Raw genomic sequence first — 18,244 nt, forward strand, 5'->3', positions numbered from 1 at the left:
CTCTCCGACGTTCGCGAGTCGTTGCTGCTCTTGTCCTCTTCTGAGTCGCTTACTGCGTTGCCTACATTGGGGGGGGGGAGGCAATTTGCCCACGCCAGAGATGCTTGCCTGTGTGCACTCACTCGCGCGCGCGCTCGCCCTCTTTGCGAATCTCTCTGAAAAGGCCAGCGGGTAGCATCAGTGCCGGTCTGCGCTATAGACCGGCGTATGACTGAGCCGCACATCAGAGGATAATAGACGTGAGGCCCCTCATCTCAGACATCATGAGCGTCGCTCGACACGTTTGAGGGGTGCACGTGGAGTGGCCGTGATCCTCTCTTTGCGGATTTGCCAACTCTCCTACTGAACTGATGACAAGAGGGACACATCTCAGTGCGTGGCATTCTCGGAGTCCAGCACACACCACTTTGTGGGGAGGGGGGACGCCTAGCGGCTCCTCAACCTCTGTCTCTGCCAATGCCGAGCCACCTCTGGTCGTGAAAAGGTCCAGCGCCTACGGGGCAGGGGGAGGTGAGTGCGATGCTGTATCGCTGCTGATGCGCGCGGTCAGGTCCTGTAGAGGGGGGAGGGGGCGGTGCTGCGTCGGAGCGTCCTGCTACAGCGCACACGCTGGTGCCATCTGTGTGTTGGGCAGTGTGTGTGCGTGACTCGAGTGTATCTCGCCTGGACCTCACCGCCCATTGGTGGGGAGGCCGAGTGTCATCCCGAGGAACATAGCAGGCGGCCGCCTGCGGACCGGGTATGGGGGTGGGCAGGCCTTGAGGCAGGGGCCGAGCGGCGTTTGGCCTCGTGCTGTACGGCAGGGCGGCGATAGCACACGTCGAAGCGGAGAAAAGGTAAATTCTGTTCGGCTCTCTTCTTGCCCACAAGGCGCCTCTCTGTCTCTATCTGGCCCCCCTCCCCGCTTGCACACCTACTAGACGTGCACCGTCCTCTGTGCCTCTTAACAGGTGTGCCTCCGCATCATCTTTAGCTCAAAAACTCCAGGAGAGCGAGCGCACGTACTCGCTGTCCTCTTTTTTTTTATCGCTGACTGCCTGGCAAGTCAGTGCGGCATCCGGCAACCTCGTCATGATCACCATCTTGGCCTGTGACCACTGTCGCTAGTGGCACCGGGTATGGCGTCGAACATGCACACACACACACACGTGCACACCAGCATTTGGACGTGGGGGCGAAGATCGACTCTAGCTCGTTGTGGAAGCTCCTTCCCCTATCGTAGCTGTACCGGCAATTTCATGCAGAGCCGTTCACCCTCTCTGATAGTGGCATATCCCCAGCGGTACTGGCCTTGTGCTTGTTGGTCTGGATTGATTCGCATACACCCACACGCCCCCCCCCATCCCCTCCCTTGCACACAACTGTGCGCCTTCGAAGCAGATGCGTTTCCTGTAGCATTTGGTTCGATGCAGACCATGCTTTCCGGGTGTCTGTGTGTGCGTGTATCTGCACTCACTGGCGATGTTTCTGGCTTGCACTCTCATCTATCGCCATATCGTTGTCGCTGTGGTCGTTAGCCTCAGCCTTGCACGCCGCGACGAACAGCCAGCTCTGTCGTTCCCATCGCTGATGGATACATCTCATCCAGGCCATCCGCCTGTCTCGCGTGTGTGTGCTTTCAGGGTCGTTTTTCGCCTCTCGTATCCCGCGTATTGCCCCTATCCTGCCCTTCCACACACAGCCACGTGCGTGCACGGAATTCGCCGCTCGTTGCCGTTTGCTCTTCTCGCACGTGGACTCACACCCTACTCTTCTCCTTCAGCTTGCTTCTCTACGGACCCTTCAACCTTGTTGCCGTGCCCGAGCTCGAAACTTGGACAGCATCCGCACGCCCCCCACCCACCACCGCTCTTTCACGCTCGCCTTTCTCTGCCAGTGTATGCGGATCATGCCTCTCTCCATCTCGGTATGTGTGTCTAATCGGGTTCTACCTGCTGCTTTCGAAGCTGCCGCCTGATTTTTTTTAATTCTGCATGCTGTCATAACTATATCCTCCCTTGCCCTTTGACAGCCTCTACGCCCCTTGGCGCCCCCCCTCCCCCCGCATCTCCCTCTCTGTCTTTCTCTCGTCCCCCTCCTTATTTCTGTGTGTGTGTGCTTAAGTGGTTTCTTCTTTACTTCGCTCGGCCTCATCGTTGTGTGTCAGTCCTTCTTCTCTGCCACGTGCTGCCGTTATGAAGCACACACACACACACACACACACACACGCAGAGCACTTGTGTCGGTATGCGCCATGCGCCGACTTGTGATGTTTACCTCCTTTTGTTTTTGTTTTCCCGTGTCCGTGAACGGTCGCCGCAGGCCTGCCACACCCTTGCCCCACGAACCCCCCTCCACATCCTCAGACGTCTTGCAAGGCTGCTGCCAGCCTCACGCGTGCGCCTTGTGCGTGTTTGCCGGGGCGGCTTCGGATCATCTTCTCCCCTCCATCGCTGCCGTTTCGGTGCCTTTTCAGCTCTCCCCATGTTACACGTTTTGGCCTGTTTCTTATTCCTTTGGTGTGATCGATGATGCCGCTTCGTGCTGCGGGGAGGGGGGCGGTGGCGGCGCTTGTTATGGACCCTCTCCTCCTGCACCTCCCTGGGGCTTCGTCGTGGCCGCGGCAAATAGTGCCATCGATGAAAATCGTGCAACGGTCGGTGCGATCATGCCAAAGTTGCCGTCCCCTGTGCGCACGATATGCACACTAAGAACGCGGAATCGGACTCGAGAGAGGAGAGGGACGGGGTGTGAGAGCGACGGTGCTTGCATAGGTCGTGGAAGTGCCCCTCCCTCTTCACGTAGACACACACGCGCGCGCGACCGCCAGCACTACAGATGCAAAGGCGAATCAAATAGAAAGGCGCGCTCTACTCCGGAGGTGCACAAAACACCCCTGCGCGACGGTGCGGCACTGCTCGCCGTGCGCCCCTCACGAGGGCTTTCGGCGGTGCCGATCGCTCACCCCCTCCCTGCCTCTCTCGCTCTCTCGCTGTGCGTATGCGAGACATTCTTCATGCTCGCATAGGTCGCATTACCTATCCGACACCCACCTCCCATCACTTCTCCCTCGCATCACCGAGCCTCTCTTCCCCCCCCCTCGCCCTCCCCCTTCAACGCCCGTCTTCTCACGGTGTCGACTCCGTTGCTACCAGCGATAGAAGAGCATCGACTCGCTTTCTACTTCTCTTTCCGTCGAGGCCTCCACCCGTGTACAGCCACCACCACCCTTCCCCCTCCCCGTCCACCATCTCCCTCGCCCCATACACGCACGCTTGTACAGATCTAACAAAAAAAAAGCACATCGGATAAGTGCCATGCTCCGCCGCGTTGCCCCGCTGCTGGCGGAGTTTAACTTCGTGCCCCTAGTATCGAAGGTGTCGCACAAGGAAACCAAGTACCGTCTCTTGACCAAGGACTATGTCTCTGTGGTGCAGCCCGGCGCTGGGCTGCCGGAGATGCTGCGAGTGGATCCTGCAGCACTTACGCTGCTGTCCTCCACGGCCTTCGATGATGTAGAGCATCTGCTACGCTCTTCGCACCTCATGTGCCTGCGCAAGATCTTCGACGATCCCGAGGCCAGCGACAACGACAGGTTTGTAGCGCTGCAGCTGCTGAAGAACGCGAACATCTCCTCGGCCCGCTTGCTGCCCGGCTGCCAGGATACCGGCACGGCCATCATCGCGGGCTACCGCGGCGATCAGGTGTTTGTGCCCGGCAACGACGAAGAGGCCCTCAGCCGCGGCGTGTACGACATCTTCCAGAAGCGCAACTTCCGCTACAGCCAGAACGTACCGCTCAGCATGTACGATGAGAAGAACACCGGCACGAACCTGCCAGCGCAGATTGACCTCTACGCCAGCAAGGGGATGGAGTACAGCTTCATGTTCGTCGCGAAGGGCGGCGGCTCGGCAAACAAGTCCTTCCTGCTGCAGGAGAGCAAGTCCGTGCTCAACCCCAAGTCGCTTCGCAAGTTCCTCAAGGAGAAGCTAGCCATGTTCGGCACCTCGGCCTGCCCGCCGTACCACGTCGCCGTCGTCATTGGTGGTACGAGCGCTGAGATGACCATGAAGGTGTTGAAGTACGCCTCCTGCCACTACTACGACGACCTGATCACAAAGCCAGATATGAAGACGGGCTACACATTCCGCGACCTTGAGCTAGAGAAGGAGGTGCTGGAGATATGCCAGAACATCGGGATGGGTGCTCAGTTTGGCGGCAAGTACTACGCCCATGACGTGCGCGTGATCCGCATGCCTCGCCACGGGGCCTCCTGTCCCATCGGCATCGGTGTTTCGTGCAGCGCGGATCGCCAGGCGCTTGGCAAGATCAACAAGGATGGCGTGTGGCTGGAGGAGCTGGAGATGGAGCCGTCCCAGTACCTGCCGGATGTGAAGGAGGATCAACTGCTCAAGACGCCAGCGGTCATGGTGAACCTGAACCGGCCCATGCCAGAGGTTCTTCAGGAGCTCTCCAAGCACCCCGTCAGGACCCGCCTCAGCCTCACGGGCACCATTATCGTGGCGCGCGACAGTGCCCACGCCCGGATGCGCGAGATGCTAGAGGCTGGTAAGCCGCTGCCGCAGTACATGAAGGAGCACCCCGTGTACTACGCCGGCCCGGCGAAGCAGCCCGACGGTCTTCCGTCCGGCTCCTTTGGCCCGACGACGGCTGGCCGCATGGACCCGTTTGTCGACCTCTTCCAGTCTCACGGCGGCTCCATGGTGATGCTCGCCAAAGGCAACCGCAGCAAGCAGGTGACGAAAGCGTGCCACAAGTACGGCGGCTTCTACCTGGGCAGCATTGGCGGCCCAGCGGCCGTGCTGGCGCAGGATGCTATCAAGAAGGTGGAGTGCCTTGACATGAAGGACCTTGGCATGGAGGCGGTGTGGAAGATCGAAGTGGAGAACTTCCCGGCCTTCATCGTTGTGGATGACAAGGGCAACGACTTCTTCGAACAGCTCTAGACAACGGCGCGATGAAGGATGCGCGCAGACGCGTTTTCGCACGAAAGTCGTGCAAGAGGGAAAGGGCTCTCTCGTTTTTCCTGTTTACGCATCGGCATGGCTGCAACCCGCGCGAGTGCGAAGTGAGGGGCTACAGAGGGCGGCACGGTTTGCACCTGCGTCTGCGCGTGTGCGCCCTGGCCATGCCGTTTCGGTGCGTGCAGTGCACGCCGGCGCACGCGCTCGCTACCGTTTTCCCTATCCTCCCCCGCCTTCCATGCCATCCGCTTTGGTGTTGCTGCCGTCTCAATATTTCTGCACCCTGTGCGTGTGTGCGTGCGTCTGATCGACGTCTCTCTGTGGGTGTCTGCCAGTCTGCGTATGTGTGGGTGTGGGTGTAGATGGCCTGCCCCTGCCCCCGCCCACACACTTCCTCCTTGCCCATACAACGAAGGGCCCCAGAAAGGAGAACTGAACATCTCGAGGATAGGGCGCTCTCGCAGGCTGAGAACATGCATGGAGGGGGACGGAGAGGCACGAAGGAACGCACGCATCGGTGCGGCGTCTCTCGTCTATCCCTTCAAGTGTATGCAGACGGCAGGCGCTCGCGAACCATTGAAGTACAGAAAAGCAGCCAACATCAGGGGCGAGAGAAGAAACGCGGAGGCATAAAGCTCGACCATGTGTTGACGTCGCGCCTCGCTTCGCGCTTTCCGTGGTGTGGATGGTGCGCGCTTGTCTCTCTCGAGCCCTTCCCTACCCCTTCCTCCTCGTCTTAGGTGTTCACGGGCTCTATGCGCTGTCCTCGACCGTGTTGACTGATCGCTCGTTCGGTGTGCGTGCTCGCTGTGCCTGCGCGAGTGAGAGAGCGCGCGTGTATGTGTACGTGCGTTGGCTGCTCTGCCTCTCGCCGCCGTCCTGCTCGCTCCCCACCACTCCCGTGTGCATCAGCTGTTTCACTAGCCCCTCCCTCTTTTTTGGAAGCTAGCTTGATGTCTCACGGAGGTTGCGGTCTGCGCCACCTTTTGCCTCGTCCTTACAGTGTATGGCCTATGCCGACTTGTTTCGTGTCTTGCCGCTTTCTTGGTCTCTACGACTCCCCTCACCCCGCGCTCTGTGGGAGTCGTTGGTGCACGCGTGGGTGCGTGTTCATCGTTTGGGTTCTCTCCCGCGTCGGCGGCCGCTTCCTTGTTCGGTTGCTTTCGTTTTTGTTCGCTTGTGCTCTTTTACTTGACGCATTCTTATAACCTTGGCAGTTTGCTAACCACCCACACCCACACACACCGCACCCCGATCCCACCCCACTGCCCACTTGCGCGACGATCGCCGGCTTATCTCTGCGCCCCTCTTCCCAGCATCACCACCACGAAGCACCTTCGCTCGACACGTGAAAAACGAGGCAGCTTCCCCGCATGCACCTCACTTCCACGCTCACGCTTCATGAGGAGGTAATAAAGTCGACGTGCGCAGAACGGCCAAAGAGGTCCGGAACGGGAAGGGAAACCGATGCTCGCGCCCCCCGCCTTGCTCACACGCACCTGCACAAGCGCGTCCATGCAGGTGCAGGCTGGACTCCTTTTCCGGCGTTGTAAAGAAACCTGCGGTCCAGCGACGCGGCAGTCACCTGCCGGTCCCCTGCGCCGTCGTGCGTGCACGTCAGCGGCGGGTTCTTTTTCTTTCCTTTGTTTCCGTTCTCTGTATGGTCCTGTGAAGGGGGTCTGCGCATCACATCGTTCATGAGGCACGCGCCGACTCTCTGACACCGAGTCCGATGCATGTGTGTGTGTGGTCTCGAAGCCCACTGACATGTCTGCACTCCCGCATCGTTCTCGTCTTCCGCCCTCACCCTCTCCCACCCTCTTCTGCTCTCTTCGCGGCTGCTATAATGCTGGTTGCTCCTTTCTATCTAGCTGTCTGTCTACTCTTGTCGAGTAGCACCGTCTTTCGCCTGTTGCTGTGCGCTCGCGGAAGTCGGCGTGACTGTGCCTGTGCAGGTGTGGACCAACTCAGCTCGACTGCCGCGCGGTGTGCGCTGGCCGTTCTCTTCGCGTCTACATCGATTCCTTACTGGCATACACCACACACGCACACGAGGACAAAATACGTCTCGCTCCTGAGCAGCTCTGCGTCTCCTGGCGCGTTCGTGGCCGGGCACGACGCACAGCCCCATCAGAGGAGCTCACCACCACCACCAGCATCACCACCACACAAACACACACACACACACACACCGCCTGCACGGTTGTTCTACCACTTTTCCTCTTTTCGCTGCAACGAGGGCAATGCTGCGGAGACTTGTGGGCGGTCGGGCGTCGCGAGGCGGATCCATCATGAGCCACCGCGCGCCTCACTTCTCTCTCTCATCACCCTCGTCTCCACTGCAGGCCGCTCAACCATCTCCATGCCACACGTCGATGCGCGCCATTGGTACTGCGATGCCCGGCGCGATGCACCAGCCCGGGGAGTCGGGGCAGGCGGCTGGGTCGAGTACCACGATCGCCGGGAAGGAGACATGGGGGCAGTTCAGTGCCAAGATGCGTCACGGCCGCCGCCGCATCCGCGTCATTGACATTGCGGCGAAGATGTCCTATGAGTACCAGATGTTGAAGAAGATGTGTAAGCGGCGCCCTGCCATGCGGCAGTGGGCGGTGCGCGACGACTACTGCGACATGAGCCCCGGCGTGGTCGTCATGTCACCTTCTATGCAGGCTGCCTTCATGAAGGTGTTTCGGCTGAAGGACAAGGGTCTCATTCGCCAGTGCCTGCGCGACATCATCCCGATCATCGAGTACCGCAACCGCGAGGAGCGACCAGCCGCAATTCGCGATAAGCCGTCCGACATGATCCCCGAAGGCGAGCCCGACACCCTCAACCAAAAGAAGCGCGAGCTTTTCGAGCGCAAGGAGACAGGCGAGAACTTCAAGCCGCTCTACCTGCACGACAAGCGCTCGCAGGCGAAGCTGCGCTTCAAGATTCGGCAGCGGCTCATCAAGTTTCAGCGGCAGCTCGCCATCGCGAACGCTGTGGCGAGCCGCACCGTCCTGTACTCGGCGGATGACGCGATCGGCTACTTTCTCTTCCGCGGCGCTGCCATGTACGCCGGGATGCACCGTGTTTTCTTTGAGCTGAGCAAGCAGCTTCCGCATTTTGTGCCGAAGAGCATGCTGGACTTTGGCGCCGGCACCGGCACGGCCATTCTCGTAGCGAAGGAGGTGTACGACCCCGGCACCCTCGCCTACCCGCTTTACCGGTCCATGCGGCAGACCATGACCGGGAACGTGAGCGCGCAGGCGCAGCAGCTGCGCGAGCTTCGCTACGACCTCCGCCGCCTTAGCCGCAACAACACGGAGAAGAGGAAGGCCCGCTTCATGGCGGTGGCGGCACTGCTGGAGCGTGGCGAGGTTGACACGGCCGATTTGCCGGCCGACCTTCGCCGCGAGATCGCGCAAGTCGCGGCCAACGCCGCAGCGAACAAAAAGCGTCGTCTCATCACCGAGTCGCACGCCCGCTACCGCGAAGTCGTCGACGGCACCGAGTGGGAGGATGGCGACCCGCTCGGCGAGAAGAAGAGCACGGCAGAGGACCCAAGCGACGTATTCGACGGCGAGGAGGACGGCGATGGCGGCGGCGACGACGGGGCGGCGACAGTGGAGCGGACGTGGTGGGAGAAGCTGGTAGACATGGAGAATGCCACCGCGCAGGAGCGGGCGAGCCGGCGCCTGCAGCCGCTGCAGGAGGTCACGGCGATCGAGCCCAGCCCAGGCATGATGGAGATCGGCACGATGGTGCTCCACGACGACATCCCTAACGTCGCATGGAAGCGGTACCTGCTGCCGGAGGACGAGTCCATTCAGCACGATCTCGTAGTGGCTGCCTACTCCCTCAGTGAAGTTGCAGACTCAGCGAATCGGACGCGGCTCGTGCAGCAGCTGTGGAAGATGACACGCGGCGTACTCGTGCTGGTGGAGTTCTCGAATCTGCACAACTTCAACCTCCTGATGGAGGCCCGCGACACGATCCTGGAAGAAAAGGGCATTGGTCTATGGGACTGGCAGCCGACCATTGTAGCCCCGTGCCCGCACGAGCAGCGCTGTCCGCTGCGCCACTGCAAGGCGGGCGTGAAGAGCAAGCGCATGCGCCTCTGCACGACTGAGGCACAGTACCGTGCCACCTTCATCGATGTCTGGGCACGGCACATGCCGCTGAAGGTGGGCATCGAGCCCATCTCTTACATGATTTTTGCCCGCAACGAGCTCGTGCCCGAGCGGGCGGAGCGTCGAGAGGCGCAGGTGAAGCGGGAAGAGGCGGAGCGGGTTCAGGCACGAGATGCGAAGCAGCGAGAGCTCTACGCGGCCTCGCTGTCGTTGAAGGACGTCGTCTTCGATCGATTGAGTGACGAGGCGCTGCACCGACCCTCAACCGGCGTGCCGATGAAGTTGTCGGGCGCAGCGACCGCCGATGACGTGGCTGCCTCGTCGACCCTTACGCAGGCGATGCAAAACGGCGCCACCAGCACCGCGGAGGTGGGCCAGCTGCCCTTGGCCGTCCCCCGCCTAGCCCAGACCTCTGCGCAGCGGTACAACAAGCTCGTCTACCCGCTCCAGTTTCCACCAGCAACGCACCGGTACAACCGCGCCTTCGTTGACGCTGGGTATCAGCGGCAGCGCGCCATCACGCCTTCCGAGATGCTGGTCGTTCGCGAGGAGTTGGAGGACATGCGGCGCCGAGTAACGCGAGCAAGCCCGTCATATCTGCGCGTGGTGCGCGACCCTACGTGCCGGGGCAAGATCCAGGCGTGCTTCTGCACACCGGATGGCGACCTCATCACCGCCCGCGTCTACCGCCGCTTCTACGGCGACCACAGCAGCGTCCGCCGCCACACGACGATGCGCTGGCAGCACATTGGCGGTTGGAAGCTGCTGAAGCGCATCCGCAGCGGCTCCCTCTTCCCACACGACCTGCCGCTCTACGCGGTGAATCGGCACCCCCAGGTGGACTTTCCCAACACCCTCGTCGGTGTGAAGCACTCCGCGGTGGAGAAGACGGCGATGCAGTACAACGACCCGATGTCGCTGATGGAAACTCCAGAGGAGGAGCTCTCGCGCGAGGAGGTGAAGCAGAAGCGCCGCCTGCTGCGCGACGAGGAGGAGCACAGGAAGGCAGAGGCGAAGCTCGAGGAGGTGCTGGGAACCAAGATCCGTGACGCCTCGCTGGAGGGCCACATCGACGCTCGCCGCCGCATCTCGGCCGAGGAGTGGGCCAAGGCGGTGCGCCATGCGAGGCAAAAGACGGTGCGGCACACGCAGCAGACGATCCCGAACGCAGCCAAGATGCGCGCGCTTAAGCGAACGCTCGAGGTACGTCACCGCAACGTGTGGCGAGAGATGAAGCAGAATCGTCGACGTTGAGGGGCAGTCGAGCTGGAGATGTCCATTCGTTGCCCTCCGTGAACGCCGCCCTATCGGCCCACTGGCTCTTCTCAATACCAACAACGTCCTTTTCGCAAACTTTCCGCGCCCATGGTTTCCCTCTTGTGCGTCTGCATCTCTGCTGCTCCGCGCGCGCTTGTGGTGGCGGTGGCAGTGGCGGTGGGAAGGACGAGGAAGGGAGGGCGAGAATGCGTCCACCGCCCTCACCGCCTCCATTCTCTTGTGTTCCAACTGTGCCACAGGCGATTGAAGCTCACACACTCGTGTATCGGGAGAGTGCTGATGGGGCGGAGCGGATCACCGCGGCACGACAGGAGAGAGAATTCGGTACAGTGCGGCGCAGCGGGTTGACTCGCCGTTGCCTACTGGTGTTTGTTCACACTGTAACCTAACCACAAACAGACCCGCACACGCACCGCTCGCCGGTTGGTGGCCCGCTCTCCCTTCCATGACCGCTGGAAATGAGGCGTGCGGGACACGGTTTTGTTCTTCTGTTTATTGTGACTTGTGGCACGTGCCGGCACGTGGTGATGTGACGTGCCGGCTGCTCACCTCTTCCGCGAGCATCGGCACAGCAACGCCCGAGCTCTTTGCGTACTGGTGCGTATGTGTGCGCTCATGCACGCTCCCCACTTCGCCCCCCCCCCCCTTCTCTCTCTCCTTGCATCTTGGCTCTCTCGTCTGGACGGTGCCTTTCGGTTATATTTCGACTTCTCGCCTCTCTGCTGTCACGCGCACTGGATGCAGCGACCGTCACCATCTCGACCAGCTCAAGCACCGGCCGCCGGCGCGGAGGCGGAGAGAATCGCGCCACAAAAAGAGAACGCACGTTCCCCCTACTTGCTGGCACCTTATCTGCCGATTTTTATCTTTTTTTCGGCGCACGATGACGCGATATCAGCGCTTCTCGTGGTGCCCAGTGCTGCTGGTGATGGCCCTGTACACCGGCAGCGTGCTGCTCTTCACCACCTCAATGCTCTCCACCTCCACAGTGATGCGGACGGTGGCGACAGAGCCGTGCTCTGGGACAAAGGTGCCGCCGGCAGATCAGGTAATACTCATCTTGATCGATGCCCTGCGGCCCGACTTTGTGCTGTCCTCCCTGCGCCCCTTCGCCCGCACGGGTGGTCAATGCACTGCGCACGAGGACGCGCTGGGGCGCCAGCGCTTGGACGGGGTCTACACCGGGCCAACGCTCCACTACATGGAGGAGTCGTTGCGCTCGAGCCGGTCGGCGTCCGTGGCGTTCTTCCTCGTTTCCGACGCCCCAACGACGACGGCGCAACGCATCAAGGCGATCGCCACGGGCACGATGCCCGCCTTTCTCGAGGCCGGTTCCAACTTCAACAGCGAGGCCATCGAGCTGGACAGTATTCTCCGTCAAGTGAACGGTAGCGCTGTGCTGCTGGGCGACGACACCTGGGAGAAGATGTTTCCTAACACACCGGCACGGCGCCACTGGAAGAGGGCGGTCGGCATTCCTTCTTTCGACGTCGCCGACTTCGACACGAACGACAATGCCGTGCTGGCGGAGGTGTACAGCGTGCTGGCAGCCGAGACGCCAGAGGCCGTGTCACGGGCCAGTTTCGGCTCCCATGCGGAGGCAGAGGAGCAGGAAGGGCACGCGCGGCTCGTGGTGGTGCACTTTCTCGGCATCGACCACGTCGGCCACCGCGTCGACTCCGACAACCCGTTCATGAATGGCAAGATCCTGCAGCTGGACCAGATGCTGCGCAACGTCAGCCGCACGTTGCGGGAGCGGGCGACGTCGATGAACACAATGTTGCTAGTGCTAGGCGACCACGGTATGACCAACAGCGGTGACCACGGTGGTGGCTCGGCGCAGGAGACAGACACCTTCTTGTTCGCCGAGTATTTCTCAGGGACGGAGTCGGGCGCGACGCACGCGCATCCGCGGTCGTCGCCCGGGGCGAAATTGGCGAGAGCGCAGGCGCTCATTGAGCAACGCTGGCGAGATGGTGTGGACGCTGAGTTTGACCGACTCCGCAGCTGCCACGCACGTGCTGGGGTGCCGCGCGACCGACTTGGCGCGACGTATCAGGTCGATGTAACGGCCACCGTGGCTGTGCTCTTGGGAAGACCCATTCCGTACTCGAACTTTGGCCGCGTGATCCCTGAGGTCATGGTGCTGGCAAACTCCTCTGCCGACATCGACGCCGTCGAACGATGCAATCTGCGCCAGCTGCAGCGTTACTTCAAGGAGTCGGAGATGAAGGTGCCGCGCGACGCCTCGTGGACGAGGCCGGGGATATCCGTCACGCAGCAGCTAGCTGACATGAGCCTCTACGCTCGCCGCACCCGCACGGACATGAGCCGCCTCGGCATGTTCCTCGGCTCCACCGGGTTACTGCTGTGCGCCATGTCTCTCCTGTGGTCCCCAACCATCCGCGCGCACGTTCTGCCGTGCAGCGGTGCCGGCTGGTTTATGCGGTGGACAGCTCTCACACTGCTGCTCCGGCTGTGCTCGGTGTTCTCGAACAGCTTCGTCGTGAACGAAGACTCGGAGGTGCTCGGGCTGCTGAGCTCGCTCCTTGTGTTCTTGCTGGCGTCGCGGGTATCGGAGTCGTGGGCACAGCGCCGATTGAGCCGCGCAGGTCCGTCGTCGCCAGACGACGGCGCCAAGCTCACCACGGCGCAGCAGTCGTACCGTTTAACCGCACTTGACGGTATCTGCCGGGTTGCCACCATTCTTCCGCGTGAGACAATCTTCCTCGGCCTTCTCGCTGTCGGACTGCGACTCGGCGTGCCAATGCTGCTGCGCTACCGCGCCCACATCACGCACACGGTGGACACGGAGAGCGCTGTGGACCGCGTGCTGCTCAGACTGCCGGCGGGGCTGCGGTTTGAGCGAGTAGGCATTGCTTTCGGCGGCGTCGCCTGGTCTGCATTGTACCCACACCATGTGGGACGCACAACTGTGGTCGTCACATGTGCGTGTCTGGCACTAGTCTACCATGTCCCTGTAGCCCACCATGCCGTGCCGCTGCTCTGTATTGCCGCTTACCCACTGGCATGTAAGTGGGCGTCGTCCTCGTCGGTCTTGCAGCGCCGCGCTCGTAGTCGAATGACATCATTAGCCGCCGCCTCTGGCCACACCGCCTACGCGTACCTCGTCACGGTGCTGTGGCTGAGCTCGTTATGCAACGAGCGGGTGGGGACAGCGATTGTGGTGGCGCTGTACGGCACCAGTCTCCCATCTCTGTGTTGCTTGCTCCGCGTTGAGCCGGTACTCACGCAGGGTGTCGTGCTGCACCTCTCCGCCTTCGTCGCCTTCTTCGCTGAAGGCCACCAGTGCATGCTGAATACGATCGACTGGAGCTCGTCGCTTGTAGGAATGCACGGCTACAACATGTATGCGGGCGGCGCACTGGTGCTCAGTCGCACCTTTCACGCTTTCTTGCTGGTACCGTTTGCCCTGCGCGCGTGGCCTGGCGCCGTCGCCGCTGCCGCCGTGGCGAAGGTGAACGACAGCCATATCGACGGCGCGGCATGTGAGGAGGCGAGGAACGGACATTCCTCCGCAGCCACCGTGGCACTCCCGATGCCCGCGCCGCGAGCGGGAGTCTCCGCTGCTGTTGTTATAACCGTGTATACGTATATCATGCTGGCGCAGTCCGCCATCTCCTGTTTCAACGGGTACATTCAGAAGACACACCTCATGCTCTTTCCCGTCTTCTGCCCCAAGCTGCTCTTCGACGGCGTCATTGCTCTGCTGACTTGCGCAGCAGCGCTGCTTGCACTCATTCGTCTCCCTCCTTCCAGGCATTGTGTTGTTTTCCCTCCGCTGACGTCGGAATAAGCGCGGGCGGTTGTGGCCGAAGGGGGCAGGGGGAGGGGACGGGTGCGCGTGGCGCGGAAACCATCCATGTAGGGCAGCTTGCAGGGTGCTCCGTCCAGCCACCAGCGCGTGTGCGCAGCGCTCCCTTGTAGATATGCGAGGCGCGCACGTCGCCGATAGTGGGGCCTGTGACAGGGCTGGCCGGTAGAGTGGTGGTGGTGGTGGTCAGCATGTCGTGTGGCAGGGAAAGGAACTTGCCGCATATGAAGGCAATAACGAAAAAATGCGCTCACTGCTGCCCGTCATATTCTCTCTCTCGACTACCGTCGCACGCGCTGAGCCGTTGAGTGTATGCTCAAGAGGAAGGACGGGGGGTGGGCGGAGTTTTCGATTCTGTCCGAACGTGTGCGCCCTCTTGTCGCCACCCACCCACCCATCCCTCCTCCCTCTGTTGCCCCCATGGGGAGGGAGGGGCTCCTTGGTGCAGGTCGACTTCTTCACGCCACAGGTGCAGCAACAACAACAGCCCCTCACAAACATATATATATATATCCAATAATCGCAAAGGGAGGAAGAGATGCTGCGTCGATTGGCGTGCCGTAGTGTCGCGTGCGCCGAAGTCTGACGCTCCGCCGTCCCCACTTGCGCACGTCTCTCTCTTTTTGCTATTACACAGAGGACAGAAGGACGCGTACCCGCTCTGCGCCACTGGTACACGTTCGGAGTCGGCCGTCGTACTCAAAGCCAGCGTATGCCTCTCTCCCTTTTTTTTCCTGCTTCTCCTCGCGGTGCCGCTTGCTTGCCTGGCCTGCTGCCGCGGCTCCGACTTTGCAGCGTGCCCGTACATGGAGACTCACCGCCTCTCCTGTTTCTCGCGTTTGTTCTGCTCCCTCACGCTCAAAGGCATACGCATGTATGCACGTGTCCACAGCCACAGGGGCACATGATGGAGGCCTACATACACACACTGCGGCTGCGCGTGCGAGATGCGGCGCATTCGTGCTGGACGGCAGCCTTCCCGTCAGATCGTCCGTCGGCTGCCTATTCGATCTATACGTGTATCATCAACAGCGGCCTGCTGGTGTGCAGCTTTGCGGTGGTGCTTTCACACCCGTGCGAAACGGTGGCGGGGCTTTGGGTGTACGCGGGCATGGCGCACTGCTTCGTCAACATGATTTTCGGCGTCTTGGTAGTGGTGCTGACGAGGCGGCAGATCGCCGCCGGCATTCCGGAAGAGACGTCACAGTGGCTCGTGTGTTTCTCTAACCCTCTCATCGCGGTGTACTCGCTGTACGTAGTATGGGAAATTGTATGGATGATCGCGGTCGTCCAGTTTTCCGACCGCAATCCCCACACCGTCTGCTCCTCGCACCTGAACGTGCAAGTTGCCTTCTTTGTGCTCTATCTGCTGGTCGGCTTTGCTCTCTTCTACAGCACGTTCATCACGGAGCGGTGGCGCCGACCGCGGTGGCGGCGCTTCGCGGCGATGCGCTACGACTACCTCCACCGCACACGCAGCCGGTACACCGTTCGCTGGAACGATGAGGACACTTCCATCGGTGGCGACGGGCAGCCTGGAGACCTGGACCGGGTAAGGATGTCGCCTCTTGACGGCACAGAGCGCACCACCACATTGGACTACGCGAGCATCATGGATGACTCGACGACGGCGGCCGGCGATGGGCGGCGGGACCGCGATAGTCGCGATGCACGCGGCTGCAGGCGAACAGGGGGATGAAGCTGCATATCCATGCACGCAGGCGTGCGTGTCTTAGCGACTCCGCCCCACCCCAACCCTCTCCCCGTAGAGCAGTACCCTGGAATCCTTCTTCCTCGGTCGATGCAGTGGAGATGTCGGCGTGTTTACGCCCACACACAATCTGTGCGTGGACGCATCGGTAGCCGCTCTACCTCAGCTCCTCTAGCTCTTAACGCGCACCTCCTGCCCGTGCTTCTTCGTCCACTGTCTTTTGTTCGGCATGGGGGCACGGCTGCGCTTTTTCTTGTTGCTGCTTCCGAGAGCTTCGAAGCACGCCGAAAAGGGTTGAGGAAGGAGTACACAAGTCCACGCGTACGAAGGCAGAGGAACGAGAGCGAGCGCGCTCAGTGCACGTGATTCTTTATTGCTTTGCCGGCCTGTGAAGACCTTGCACCAGTACCTCCTGCTGCTGTCGACACACTCTGTCCTCTGCAAGCGTGTCGTGTAAAGAAATGCCTGCGACAGGGCTCACTATCTTGGGCGACGGAGGCTGTGCTGCTTCACAAGCCTCTCTGTCGTATTGTGGGGACTGGCGACACTCGTCACCAGTGTCGCTGAGCGGTCGGTTGTGTCTCACCCACCCACCCAACCACTCACTCATCCTCATCTCCCCTACCGATCGCCACAAGCTCGACATGATTGGCCCTCTTTGTGCCACATGTCTCCTCCATCAGGCGCCCTTTCGCACTGCTGTTTCTGATCGCTCATCCACCACCCATCCCACCCACACGTGCGCCCACCTTTCTCAAGGCTCTTTTTCCTTTCGAGCTACAGACACTCACCGACCCATTCACACAGGCACATACTCACGTGGATGCGTGTGAACACACAGCTCTGCACCCTTCTCCTCCTACCCAGCAATGAGTGTCAACGGTGTGGCATTCGCTTCACCCAACTACACGTCCCCTACTCGCTGCGCGTCGCCCACCCTTTGATCTCCCTCCCCCTGCAGCGTGCGACGGGGCAGCACATCTGCGGCAGCCCTTGTTTGCAGCGCCCGGCCTTCCTCGCCGCGGCCCTCTTTCTTATGGAAACGATTCTATCTTCTTCGCTTATTTTCTGTCTCTGCGTCTTCCTTATCTATCTTCAGCGTGAAGCCTCCGCCTCTGATTTGCCCCTTCAAGGCGCCTCTCTCCCCACCTCCCCCACCCACTCCACACAAGCACCTCATTGTCGTCTCCGCTGCGCCGCACCTGCAGCTTGGCGAGACGTCTACGACGCTATCTTTGCTGTGTGCACGCACGTGTGTGTGGTGCTCCCTTTTTCGATTTGCTTTTCGCTTGCACAGGCGCCTGTGCACATATTCCATCATGAAGAACTGTTGCGTCTGAGGAGGCGATGACGGCGCCGATGAGACGTCGTTCGTCAGCGACAGGTCGTATGGGAGGTCGTCCTCGAAAAGCCCGTGCCCGATCGCGTGGACGTGACTGTGTGCGGATTCAGCACATCCAAGCTGTGCTGGGCGCTATCTTGCTATCTACCGTGCTCAGATTCGGCATATGGTGGCTGATCAACGACGAGCGACCAGACTACTCGAAGCTGGGTCGCGCTCGGTCGCCCTGGTGAGGTGAGGCAAGGCGGATGATCGGCGACCGTGTGTGTGGCGCTTGAGGGGCGGGGCAGCGGTCCCTGATCGAAAGACGAGGTTCTGGAGGCTCTAGCTCCGGTTACCTGCTCTAGTATCCTGCGGCAGCCACGGTTTGGCTTGCTGGCTAGTTTTGCCGAGGGAGCACACACACCCTATGTTGACCTTGCCTGTGTGCAGCACCTCTGTGTGCCATGGCGTTGGCGGACGAGGAAAACAAGCATGTCGCTGACGTCCTCCCTCACTCCATTCCCCTTTTATGCTCAAACGTGAACTGCCTCACTAACTCTCCAGCTCTTCTGTCCACGTCCGCGTTCGCCCCGAACACGAGAGATGTGTCTCTCGCGCCCGCGTCTGTGACGTCTCCTTCCATCTCGTCCTTCGCTGTGTGCTGGTTACAAGTAAGTGGGTGGTGCGCACCCCACTCGTGCGCAGCGGCCGCGTGTGCGCCAACGCATCGCTCCCTGGTGGTGGCTGCGGGTGGCCCCCCTCCCCGAGACGAAGAAAAGCCGGCGGCATGCCAGCAGCGACTCCCCCGCGTGGCGGAGCTCCCTCGCTCGCCGTGGGCAGAGGGTGCGGCGCAGACAGACATCAAGTCAGGAGCGGCCGCACTGCCCCCTAGCCCCCACGCACGCATAGGTGCAGCGACACGAGGCTGCGGCCCCCTTGGTTGCGCCATCGCGCTGCACGTGGCGCCGTGGAGCTGGGACGTGTCCTGCTGCGCGGAGAGCCTGACCAGCCACGACG

At 61.2% G+C, this 18,244-nt stretch overlaps 5 protein-coding genes across 5 annotated transcripts; all 5 read left to right on the forward strand.

Annotated features, from left to right (window-relative positions):
* Window positions 1-3,296: 3,296 nt before the first annotated feature.
* LDBPK_240310 (fumarate hydratase, putative) lies at window positions 3,297-4,946 on the forward strand (the record flags this gene model as incomplete). Its single annotated transcript, XM_003861073.1, has 1 exon — window positions 3,297-4,946. The coding sequence occupies one exon, from the start codon at window positions 3,297-3,299 to the stop codon at window positions 4,944-4,946; it is 1,650 nt and encodes a 549-aa protein (XP_003861121.1).
* A 2,261-nt stretch (window positions 4,947-7,207) lies between these two features.
* On the forward strand, window positions 7,208-10,333 carry LDBPK_240320 (hypothetical protein, conserved; the record flags this gene model as incomplete). Its single annotated transcript, XM_003861074.1, has 1 exon — window positions 7,208-10,333. One exon carries the CDS (start codon window positions 7,208-7,210, stop codon window positions 10,331-10,333), a length of 3,126 nt encoding a protein of 1,041 aa, XP_003861122.1.
* A 907-nt stretch (window positions 10,334-11,240) lies between these two features.
* On the forward strand, window positions 11,241-14,174 carry LDBPK_240330 (hypothetical protein, conserved; the record flags this gene model as incomplete). Its single annotated transcript, XM_003861075.1, has 1 exon — window positions 11,241-14,174. One exon carries the CDS (start codon window positions 11,241-11,243, stop codon window positions 14,172-14,174), a length of 2,934 nt encoding a protein of 977 aa, XP_003861123.1.
* Window positions 14,175-15,099: 925 nt separating this feature from the next.
* On the forward strand, window positions 15,100-15,891 carry LDBPK_240340 (hypothetical protein, conserved; the record flags this gene model as incomplete). The annotated part of the gene is made up of 1 exon (XM_003861076.1): window positions 15,100-15,891. The coding sequence occupies one exon, from the start codon at window positions 15,100-15,102 to the stop codon at window positions 15,889-15,891; it is 792 nt and encodes a 263-aa protein (XP_003861124.1).
* Window positions 15,892-17,691: 1,800 nt separating this feature from the next.
* On the forward strand, window positions 17,692-18,243 carry LDBPK_240350 (CMP-sialic acid transporter, putative; the record flags this gene model as incomplete). Its single annotated transcript, XM_003861077.1, has 1 exon — window positions 17,692-18,243. A coding segment is annotated over one exon (552 nt), but the record flags the coding sequence as incomplete, so codon positions are not given.
* Between the last annotated feature and the right edge of the window lies 1 nt (window position 18,244).

This window comes from Leishmania donovani, chromosome 24, assembly GCF_000227135.1.
Source record: "Leishmania donovani BPK282A1 complete genome, chromosome 24".
Taxonomy (NCBI): Eukaryota; Euglenozoa; class Kinetoplastea; order Trypanosomatida; family Trypanosomatidae; genus Leishmania; species Leishmania donovani.